Genomic DNA, 12,098 nt, shown 5'->3' with positions numbered 1-12,098 from the left:
GTTTTGGAAATGCACATTTGTACTTCCAGTGTTTCTTGGAAAGGTGTTATCAGATCACAGCAGGGACATAGCCATGGTTAGGCCTACCCAGTCCAATGGAGAAATAATATTCTAAATCTAAGCAAATATCTAATTCATTGCCTTGAGACCTGAAAATAGTGGTACAGTGTTGCTTCCCATCCAGTCTTCTGTAGAGAGGAATGGGAGAAGATCTCCAAATCCAGGTGTGCCAAGCATCAAAACCAAGAAGACTTGTGGCTGTAATCATTACCCAGGGTGCTTAAACAATGTGCTGAGTAAAGGCTCTGAATACATTTGTAAAGTATGTAAAGTATTTTTGCAGATTGATGAAAAAAATCATTTTAGAGCAGATCTGTAATGTAACAACATGAGGAAAAGTGTAGGGGTATGAATACTTTCTGAATGCACTGTGAATATATTTTCATATTTAGGAAAGACTCTTATCTCGAGTCACTTACAATGGCAGGCAAAGGTAGTGTTAGGGGTCCTGCTCAAACTCTTCTTGGCTTATTGGTACAGCGAGGGTCCTCCCTCCACCAGATTTCATCTCACCTTGTTCAGATTATCATTCTCTTTTTTTTCAGACAGAAGAGGGACCTGAACTGACCTTAGGAGACCCTGGACTAGAGGACTGTTTCAGTTTATGGACGACATCAGAGACACAATGACTGACATGAAGAGGCCCAAAAGAGATTGCTGGACACAAATCTTAATTGTTCACGTCACCAACTTTGTCATCATCAGCACCAGCAGCATCATCACCGCTGTGTTCTTGAGGAAAACCGGACAAAATCACCATCCCTGGTTTTCTCAACATCATCACTTATCAACCATTGGCTTGGACATCATTAAATGTTGATGATGAATCAATCAATCAATCAATCAATCAATCAATCAATCAACCAACCAACCAATCAACCAATAAATCAATCAACATTTTTTTCACTCGGAAATACATTGAGTGTAACCCCTCTTTTCATTGCAGCCGAGCGTTTACAACACAAAGGAACTAAAAATAAAATAAGACATAATTTTATCAGTTTAAACTGAAAAAGAACAAAACTACGTGAACAAAATGAACACATGCCAAAACATGAGTAACAAACACAGTTTTGAACACAAAAAGAAAATTATAATATTTTTCATAAAACCAAGAAAAGTTTTCTTAGTTACAGAAAATATGTTGTTTCTTTAGTGGCACATTGTAGTGACACACATATGCACTGACTTTCAGACTTTGGGACACATTTACTTCAACATAAACTGACTGCTAACCATGTGGCCATGAGAGACCCATAAGCACTGCAAACCAATCTGAAGCATCCTTATTGTTCCTTATTAGCCCTGAGGACAAACAATTTTCATCAAGTAGAACCGAGTGGTTTTTTTTTTTTACAAACAAGCAAAGATGCATCTTTTTTCTGAATTTATAGAAACACATAACATTTTGTTTAATAGTTCATTTGTTTTTGCTAGTTTATGTTTATGAACATAGACCTACAGATCAATATAGTAAAGGAGCTCATTGTAGAGTTTAAAGCAAGTTTTTATTAAACTTCAACGTGTAACTAAGTAGCAAATAAATCTTTAACTGAAACATTGCTTGTTTGTAAAAGTGATTTCAGAGCCACTCGGTTCTCCCTGAAGTAAACTGTTTGCCTTCAGTGTTTTGTGCTTATGATCAATTTAATAGACGTCAGCGTCACTAATGAATGATATTCTTTTTAAAGACTGGTTTACCAAGAGAGACACTGGAGGATTTTCACTTAAAATCAGTTCATGAAGTGAGTTTTATTACAAAAATGATAACAGGACATCAGAGTCATAATTACTCTTTTAGTACTTTTACTTTTGATACTTAAGTACATTTGAAGCCAAACACTTTTGTACTTTTACTCAAGTGGAGGTCTAAAGGGAGGACATCTACTTTTACTAGAGTAATATTTTGCCTTGGGTATCTACTGGTACTTAGATGGTACTTCGTCCAACAGTCTGTGCATCAGTCTACAGTGTTAAAGGGTAAAATAACAGTTATGCATTAAGTCCAGAATTTAAGACCATTTGTTGTGTAAACTGTGTTAGAACTGTGTGTTAGAACGATTTTACAGCAAAGGAGGATTATGTTATTTTACCTAGAAATCTAGTTCTGCTGTGGGGCCGCAACACTTCTGCAGCAGAGATTATTCAGGCCTGATTCTCACTCCAGAGTCAGAGTCACTGATGAGGATTTTGGGGCTAAAGTGTTGCTGAAGTTTAATAAAAGACTCTGAATGTCTGTATCTGACTGAAATATTTCAATTGGAGCAGTTTATTTCAACAGTTGACGGTGCAATTGTTTGGTTTATGGTTATTTATGTTGATCTTTGTTAGTAAAAACTTGGAATGACTGACTTCGTCTTTAGACTTTTTTGTTGGATATCACGCCTTTGGTTGTGTAAGTTTGATTATTGGTTACACTTAAACTCACTTTTTGCATATTTGCAGCTTTTCAATTGTGTTTCTTCCTGGCACAGGATTAAATGCAGAGTCTTGCTCACACAGTCAGTTGGGCATGTACAGTGTGTCAGGTGGAGATTCACAAACATTCTGACCATCTTAAAGTAGCTAAAAGGTAGTGCACTACTTTTCAAAGAGCAGCTAAAAAGTAGCCACTACTCTTAGCTAAATTGTAGCTGCTACAAATTTTGGGAAAGTAGCTAACTACTAATTTTCCCTGCCCTGGTTTTCCTTTGCAGTTACAAGGCAAAAATAGTTGAAAAACAGTTTCTGGCTTTTGACCTTTGCACGTGTATGAATAAAGTGTAAACTTAAACAGAAAGTTCTTTAGTGTTTCCTCTTTTTTCTTATTTCTGTGTTCTGAGTTATCCTGTCGTTCATTTTTCACTCTCCACTCCAAACCCTAAAAAAATCTCGCTTTCGAAGTTCCTTGTGAGCCAATCGTTAGCCACAGCGCTCCTGCAGCGTTGAGAAAAGTAACGTCTGCAAATTCTTCCTCCTCTCTGATTGGTTGGCTCTGTACATTGGGTCTTCTGTGATTGGTGCAAATCTGATGCGCTGAGTGTTTTTGTTTTTTTTTTCTTCGTTCTCGCCCTTCGTTCTGGTGCTGCTGAACATGGCCACGGCTGGAACAGTGAGTGCCTGTTACTATTGAATTACTGAAAAACTGGTTAAACATCGAGATTTGTGTTTGTGTGTGCGGTGCGGTAGCTAGAGTTTTGAGACGTCAGCCGAGCGCAGATTTGTGTTCTGTGCACGAGTTGCACGAGTAGTAGTGGGAATATTTTTGAACAAAGATTCGTTCTGTGCTCAACTGACCACTCAATTGACCCACTTTCTCTTGTGCAACAAGAGAATAAAGACGAAAACGTTCCTCATTGACTCGAGGATGAATGGGTTTTGCACGCTCATGCTGTGCACCATCAGAAGTTACTCAGAGCGCGAACTTATTCAAAGGCTATTGGTTGTGTGACTATAGATCTGAATTGCATGTGTCATTTTTCAACCTAGGTCATCAAATGCAAGGCGGCGGTGGCCTGGGAGGCCGGCAAGCCCCTGTCTCTGGAGGAGGTGGAGGTAGCACCACCGAAGGCCCAAGAAGTTAGAGTGAAGGTAATCTAAAACACCACCTATCTGATGAGGATTAACCAAATAACAGAACATCTGAGAGAAAAATAACGTCACACAAACTATTGGGAAACTCCAAGTAAAATGCAATATTATCTGCCCTTAAAAGACCGTACAATGTTGTACAGTACCTGAGCACAGTGACTTATCTAAAACCGAGAACCGCCCTGACGAGATACAGACTCAGTTGGCACAGTCTGTCTATTACAGTATTTGTTAGGGAAACACAGAGAGTGCTGCAAACTCAAAGCTCAATACGTCTTAACCTGCCAGCTTAACAGGAACCATATCACACACACACATTCACAGACACCAAAATGTCCCTGTCAGTTCTTACGGCAGTGGGTTAATCAAAGCAGTTCAGGGCTAACAGTTTAAACGGTAAAATTTCTGCTCCTCTGTCCATTTCGCCTGTCCATCCATGGAATCTGCATGACCTGAAACTAACCAGAAAGTAGCTGTGAGACATCTTGGGTCGTGTCATGTTAACTGACGGAGTTATGCCACACTCTGGTGCAGGGGAGCTCAGTTTAGAGCATAGAAGAGTTTCCTTTGTAAACATGGTTTTTTTCAACAATTCTTAGCAACTGAATAGAAATGAATTTGATTAGTGTTCTAATAGTCAGATTTAATGTCATTACACTTAACAAGGGGCATGAATGGCATGTAAATTTGCTTGAACAGTAAAACAGTGATTGCTGTGTTTCAAAATTATGATCCGGGTTCCTACTCCATGTCCAAATGGCTGAATTAAACACGTTATATCTATAAATACGAGTCATCTCTGCAATCTCAGATTTCCTCCGAACGTCAGTTAGCTAGAACCGAAACTGTAGCAATGTCAAGAACAGGAAAATATTGTTGACAATTTTTTCCTTTTCAGATCCATGCTACAGGAGTGTGCCACACTGATGCGTACACACTGAGTGGCAGTGATCCTGAGGGGCTGTTTCCTGTCATCTTGGGGCATGAGGGGGCAGGAACGGTGGAGAGCGTAGGAGAAGGGGTCACCAAGTTCAAACCAGGTGTGTCCAAACAAGCCTGAGCACAAACCTCATTAGAACAGTACTTGCACCCTAATCCTCAAGTTCATGACCAAATAACTAAAATCCACAACATTTTATTGCTTATTCCTTCCAGCACCCTATGATTATGCGCCATTATCTGGAATTGTTATTGATAACAGGCATCACTCCTCACGCAAATGAGGAGTGAAGACTCCTCCCTTGCTTTATTTTTTATTATTATTTTAAATTACATTTATTTTATTGCCATATTTAGCATGTTAGCTGCTCAACTTGCTCAGAGGTATGGCACATTTTGCACAGTATTAAGTTAAGCATCCTCATGATGTTTAAATCTTGGCTATTTGGGGAAATTACACAGATCACAAATTATGCAAGGGGCTGCACACCAAAGATTTTCACTCGCCTTCGCACCGGTGTGAATGATGTGACGAACGTGATTTGATTTTATATTTTTTATCCAGTACGAATTGGCCAGTCAGATCCCACATAAATTACAATACCGCACGTCCTCTGGTAAAACTAATTTAGCTCGAATAGGGCTTCAGACTGAATAAATGTTTTAAAGGATCTTGTGCTGTATTTAGATTTGTTGAATGAACCAGTCTGAATTTTGATCTGCTCCTGAAAGTGAAAGAAAACTTTGGCTGAATTAACCTTGCTTCTGAAACTTGTCGTATGCTGTGTACGTTTAGAGAGATGGATAGATAGTTGGGGAGAATACTCAAACGTAGTCATGAGAGACACTTTGAATATAATTTATATCTTGTTTATTTCTTTCTTTAAAAAAAAAGTTAAACCATCCAGCCATAAAAAGCAGTTATACTAAGTGAAACTCTGAATGATCGCAAGAATTAACTGAAAACTTACTGAAAAGTAAAAGTACTGAAATATTAGTCGGACAAATAGTGTCAGTTTTGTTTAATGTAGGTCAGTATTGAGTGTTGTATTCAGGTCCATATCACTTCTTTTGCAAGACAACTTGAAGTGTACTAAACGTAGAGTGCCTGACTTTGCACAGCTATGGAAGACAATACTATTAAAAGAGATAAGGTAAGAAACATGTAAATTGCATTCACAGAATCCCACTAAAGTTTCAGTATTTTCATAACTACATTAAACTATATTAAACACCATTCCACTAATGTTTCTATAATACTGTTAATGTTTTCTCTAAGTTCCTCTGTCTTTCAGAATGTTAATGAAATTAATGTTGAATGAAGTAGAATTGGGGGTTGGATTTTTTATTTTTTTGTTTGCAATTACTCAGTTGGACTCAAGTACATAAGTACTTGACAGTATTGACCGATAAGTTACAGTGTAGCTGAAATGATGTACATTTGAATAAACAAAATATGGACAATACACTAGCAAATTGAATTGAAGCTGGGGGGAAAAAACTTAGTGTAAAGCTATATCTGAGCACAGTGTATGAGTGGATCTACTTTATTGATCCCAAATGAAAAAATGTGGCAGTAACAGAAGTGCTTATGCTGTGTTTACATGTTGGCAGTTAATGACACCGACGTGACAGCATTACAGCAGTTTAATTTACAGCCTTTTAACATTTACAGTACTAAAATGTGCAAACGCATGTAAAGTAATGGTTTCTTTTTTCCTCTGCTCTTGTTAAGGGGACACTGTTATTCCCCTCTACATACCACAGTGTGGAGAATGCAAGTTCTGTAAAAATCCCAAAACCAACCTGTGTCAGAAGATCAGGTAATCAGATGTGTTCTTTTTTTGTATCCTTTCCTGTTTGAGAGATGTCTGTGGTAGATCTGTTTAGTGGACCTGTGTTCTCCCTCTTCCCTCTCAGGGTGACCCAAGGCCAGGGGCTGATGCCTGATAAGACCACCAGATTTACCTGTAAAGGAAAGCCAGTCTTCCACTTTATGGGAACCAGCACCTTTTCTGAGTACACTGTGGTGGCCGAGATATCTCTGGCCAAGGTGGAAGAGAGCGCTCCGCTGGATAAAGTGTGTCTGCTGGGCTGTGGCATCTCAACAGGCTATGGAGCTGCTCTGAACATCGCCAAGGTGTGCTAGTTTTACTCTTTTTCATTCCTACTTAGCTTTTTATTCAGTCTGAGGATGTAAGCAGATTTACTTTCGTGCTACTGTTCACAAGTTTTAACTGAACTACTGAAAGTACAGAATGCTTTATTTCAGTGACATTGGGATCAATTTGCTATCAGTTGATCTTTGCTGGACAATAAAAGGTTTTAGAATTGGCTGATGTTTTAGACTGTTATCTAATGATGTATTGATTACTGTAGTGCTAAAACGTCTGGGTTTGTAACCCTATAGTAAATCAAAATAAAGAAATAGAGCCGTATAAATTGCTGTCAGTACTGGGTCATATGAATATGAAAAATATTCAATATCTGCATTGGCCTGCAATTCCCATATCAATGCATCCCAAATAAATGATAGTATTTTGCTACAGATGCATGTGTAAAATTGCTGTAATGTGATGTTAGCGCTCTTTTTAGTCATCATTGCAAATGTACGGTAAATGTAAATTATCCTGTAATAATCAGGAATGAAGTGAAATGCTTTGCAAATGGAATGTAGTCGTCAGTTTTTGAGGAAGGTCATTTTAAGAAATTTCTAAATATAGGTTCAAAATAAAGTACTATAAATACATAATTTTGGAATATTATTTATCATTTAGAGACCCAGGGAACCTAAATCTGTTTTATTTTTAATTAGGTAAATCTTGGTCTTGCAGGAAAACAGTAAACATGCACTAAGTAAACCTTTTGAGTAATCTTCCAGTGACCAGTAAGTAACCGATATATGTACCCATATTTCTCAATGTAAACTGGGTGGTCCTAATCTTGGCTTGACCCAACCAGTCACAATGCTGCATCTCTTGCCCTGCCTACACGGAACAGTGAGTCAGAGAAGCTTGGTGAGCTAAAGCTAACCCATCATAACCAAAAGTTTGCTCATTTATCCAACACCAAGATTGTTCACTCATCTGTTCCTTCATTCACATGCTGCTTCGTCTATCCATTTGTTTGTCCCTGTGCAGGTCCATGATTTTTTCCATATAAGGGGCTAGGAGTGTTGGATAGGGCTGTCAGTTAAATTGTTTGTTGGATATATATATACAGTGGGTTGCAAAAGTATTCGGCCCCCTTGAACTTTTCAACCTTTTGCCACATTTCAGGCTTCAAACATAAAGATATGAAATTGTAATTTTTTGTGAAGAATCAACAACAAGTGGGACACAATTGTGAAGTGGAACGAAATTTATTGGATATTTTAAACTTTTTTTAGAAATAAAAAACTGAAAAGTGGGGCGTGCAATATTATTCGGCCCCTTTACTTTCAGTGCAGCAAACTCACTCCAGAAGTTCAGTGAGGATCTCTGAATGATCCAATGTTGACCTAAATGACTGATGATGATAAATAGAATCCACCTGTGTGTAATCAAGTCTCCGTATAAATGCACCTGCTCTGTGATAGTCTCAGAGTTCTGTTTAAAGCGCAGAGAGCATCATGAAGACCAAGGAACACACCAGGCAGGTCCGAGATACTGTTGTGGAGAGGTTTAAAGCCGGATTTGGATAGAAAAAGATTTCCCAAGCTTTAAACATCTCAAGGAGCACTGTGCAAGCGATCATATTGAAATGGAAGGAGCATCAGACCACTGCAAATCTACCAAGACCCGGCCGTCCCTCTAAACTTTCAGCTCAAACAAGGAGAAGACTGATCATAGATGCAGCCAAGAGGCCCATGATCACTCTGGATGAACTGCAGAGATCTACAGCTGAGGTGGGAGACTTTGTCCATAGGACAACGATCAGTGGTACACTGCACAAATCTGGGCTTTATGGAAGAGTGGCAAGAAAAAGCCATTTCTCAAAGATATCCATAAAAAGTCTCATTTAATGTTTGCCACAAGCCACCTGGGAGACACACCAAACATGTGGAAGAAGGTGCTCTGGTCAGATGAAACCAAAATCGAACTTATGTTTGGCGTAAAAGCAATACAGCTCATCACCCTGAACACACCATCCCCACTGTCAAACATGGTGGTGGCAGCATCATGGTTTGGGTCTGCTTTTCTTCAGCAGGGACAGGGAAGGTGGTTAATATTGATGGGAAGATGGATGGAGCCAAATACAGGACCATTCTGGAAGAAAACCTGTTGGAGTCTGCAAAAGACCTGAGACTGGGACGGAGATTTATCTTCCAACAAGACAATGATCCAAAACATAAAGCAACATCTACAATGGAATGGTTCACAAATAAACGTATCCAGGTGTTAGAATGGCCAAGTCAAAGTCCAGACCTGAATCCAATCGAGAATCTGTGGAAAGAGCTGAAAACTGCTGTTCACAAACGCTCTCCATCCAACTTCACTGAGCTCGAGCTGTTTTGCAAGGAAGAATGGGCAAAAATTTCAGTCTCTCGATGTGCAAGACTGACAGAGACGTACCCCAAGCCACTTGCAGCTGTAATCACAGCAAAAGGTGGCGCTACAAAGTATTAAAGCAAGGGGGCTGAATAATATTGCACGCCCCACTTTTCAGTTTTTTATTTCTAAAAAAAGTTTAAAATATCCAACAAATTTCGTTCCACTTCACGATTGTGTCCCACTTGTTGTTGACTCTTCACAAAAAATGTCAATTTCATATCTTTATGTTTGAAGCCTGAAATGTGGCAAAAGGTTGAAAAGTTCAAGGGGGCTGAATACTTTTGCAACCCACTGTGTGTATATATATATATATATATATATATATATATATATATATATATATATATATATATATATATATATATATATATGTATATATATATATATATATATATGTGTGTATGTGTGTGTGTGTGTGTGTGTGTGTGTGTGTGTGTGTATATATATGTATATATATATGTGTGTGTGTGTGTGTGTGTGTATAATATATACATGAATATAATGTATATAAATGTATATAAATGAAATAATGTTCTTCTAATTCAGTCTACATTTTAGTGGTGGTTATGTATTAGCAGTACTGTGGTTATGCCATGCACAGTTTCTTTATTTCCTTTGTTTCAGCATACTTTTGCTTTGCTCCATCTACATAAGTCGTCTCATTTCTCTGCAGGTTGAGGCCGGCTCCACCTGCGCTGTGTTTGGTTTGGGAGCTGTTGGTCTGGCTGCTGCAATGGGCTGCAAGGCGGCCAGTGCCACCAGAATCATCGGCATTGACATCAATCCGGACAAGTTTGAGATTGCCAAGAAGTTTGGAGTCACTGAGTATGTGAATCCTAAAGACCACAGCAAACCCATTCAGGAGGTTCTAGTGGAGATGACTGATGGGGGAGTGGACTACTCCTTTGAGTGCATTGGTAATGTGGGCATTATGGTAAGTTGTTGAGTGTAGCTTACAAAGATGTACTGAAAATAACATTATAGATTGTAATAGAATCAAACCCTCATTCTCCATTGTAGTGATCCCCTGTTTCTTAACCTGCAGGAACATGACTGATTTATAATTTAAAATGATAATTTGGTGAAAAAATAAAATGTCCACAACTTTCGTCGTACAAATGTGCTTCATCGGTGTACATGTTCATGTTTGGTGTCTGGAACGCATTTCTTTAGTTTTGTTGGTATAGATAAGAAATAAAAGCTTGTACTCTACCATACATTCATTACTAAGCAGCAAATAGGACATAAGGGAAAAAGGGGAATTCCACTACATTTTGAAAATTGCTGCAGGATTAAATGGTTAATATGTAAACAGTCGTTTAGAGTGGTTTAGTGTGAAAGACTCCGTTTTAGCAAAACTTAGTAAGTTAGGACCGTTCACAGTGGTGGTCATAGGAACCAGACATCCACCCCTAAAAGCTGCCTGATGTCTGAGACATTGTTTTACGACAGTTTTGCAATAAGCTTTGACGAGGCTCTTGCAGGGTGTTGTAAGGCAATGTACTACTAGGAGAGTAGAGGTCAGATTGTGTCTGTACTTTATATGAGTTTTTTATTGACTGTGTGGCGTAATTCAGATTGTTGCCTTTGTTTCCAGCGAGCTGCTCTGGAGGCGTGCCATAAGGGCTGGGGAACAAGTGTGATCATTGGCGTGGCCGGGGCGGGACAGGAGATATCAACACGTCCCTTCCAATTGGTCACAGGACGCACGTGGAAGGGCACTGCTTTTGGAGGCCAGTCTCTTTTTTTTTTTTTTTTGTCCTCAATTCAACTTTGTTATTCTATTAATAGTTTTTTTTGCCACATTTCAACTGCAGTGACTTAAGCAGTTTTTGTACTGTCAATGTTGATTACTGGCAAGTACAGTGAGATGCTCATTGTGCACTAGTTTGAAGTGGATGGAGAAAAGTTCTTAAAGTTTGAAACAGAAAACCAACTAATTATATTTGGTAATGAGTTTTTTTTTTTTTATTTTATTTTATTTAAACCTGTGCTTAACTTTGCAGGCTGGAAGAGTGTAGAGAGTGTCCCTAAACTAGTGGATGACTACATGAACAAGAAGCTAATGGTGGATGAGTTTGTGACTCACACGATGCCTTTTGCTCAGATTAATGAAGCCTTTGACATCATGCATGCTGGAAAGAGGTTTGTTTCCTTTACATTCCCGACTCTTCATATCTTGCACGTTTATATAATCTAAAACGATCTCCCGTGTGTCTCCAACAGCATCCGAGCTGTCCTGACGTTCTGATGTCCCAAGATCCGCAAGCCTTAACTCCCGCTGTTATGGAGCAATCACATTAATGTTTAGTCTTTGAGCACTTACACTGTTGATCATAACTTTTTGATGACATGAGAATGTGTAGAACAGTCAATAAACTTGATTCAAACACATTGCATTGTCTGATTTCTGTTTATCATGTTATGCATGACAATTATGCAAATGTTTTGCCGCATGTTTTTCATAATAAACAGTAGCCTGAAGAAGTATGATTCCTCAAGTTGCACATTATTCATTACTCCAAATAATAGTAAGTAAAAATTCATTATTTGTGATATTAAATGAGGACAAATAAACAAGCCACAAAACATGTAATCACAACATATTGTATGTAGATATAAAAATGCTCTAAACAGTACATAAATCATTGCTATCTAAGTTTTAAACTGCTTGAAGTGTTGTTGATTTTAGAGTAGTAGAAATTAGACATGCACTTTACAAACTTAAATGCAACTCTTCTGTTGTACATGGTGTATATTTGCTGAATTTGATATTGAATATTGTGCACTAAAATCTGCAGATAAATGCCATATATTAGTTACAAATTGCAAAAGATGTAACTTGGCCAGGGTGTTAAAACTTTTGCATATGACTAAATACAGTCATTGTGGCTGTGGTGCCCTTTTTTCTAAATCCATATAACTGGCAAAAGGTTGTTTCATACCACAAGAGAAGACATCACTGAAAAAATACATGGTCATTTGAAAACAATGTAT

The 12,098-nt window shown here is 38.3% G+C and overlaps 1 protein-coding gene and 1 pseudogene across 1 annotated transcript; both read left to right on the top strand.

The window, feature by feature from the left end:
• LOC108424944 overlaps window positions 1-12,098 on the top strand; it is a 409,614-nt pseudogene that overhangs the window by 242,243 nt on the left and 155,273 nt on the right.
• On the top strand, window positions 3,080-11,495 carry adh5 (alcohol dehydrogenase 5). The gene is made up of 9 exons (XM_017693393.2): window positions 3,080-3,151; window positions 3,529-3,630; window positions 4,529-4,670; window positions 6,305-6,392; window positions 6,490-6,709; window positions 9,775-10,035; window positions 10,699-10,834; window positions 11,108-11,246; window positions 11,328-11,495. The coding sequence occupies exons 1-9, from the start codon at window positions 3,134-3,136 to the stop codon at window positions 11,350-11,352; spliced, it is 1,131 nt and encodes a 376-aa protein (XP_017548882.1). The 5' UTR covers window positions 3,080-3,133; the 3' UTR covers window positions 11,353-11,495.

Source organism: Pygocentrus nattereri, chromosome 8 (genome assembly GCF_015220715.1).
Source record: "Pygocentrus nattereri isolate fPygNat1 chromosome 8, fPygNat1.pri, whole genome shotgun sequence".
Taxonomy (NCBI): Eukaryota; Metazoa; Chordata; class Actinopteri; order Characiformes; family Serrasalmidae; genus Pygocentrus; species Pygocentrus nattereri.
Note: the sequence above shows the minus strand (reverse complement) of the source record. Positions and strands in the feature narration are given on the sequence as shown.

Bases quoted from the DNA above. Each gene is read 5' to 3' on its own strand.
- adh5 (XM_017693393.2), top strand. The intron at 6,710-9,774 runs GTGTGCTAGTTT...ATTTCTCTGCAG, and splicing joins CTGCTCTGAACATCGCCAAG to GTTGAGGCCGGCTCCACCTG. The intron at 10,835-11,107 runs GCCAGTCTCTTT...TTAACTTTGCAG, and splicing joins GAAGGGCACTGCTTTTGGAG to GCTGGAAGAGTGTAGAGAGT.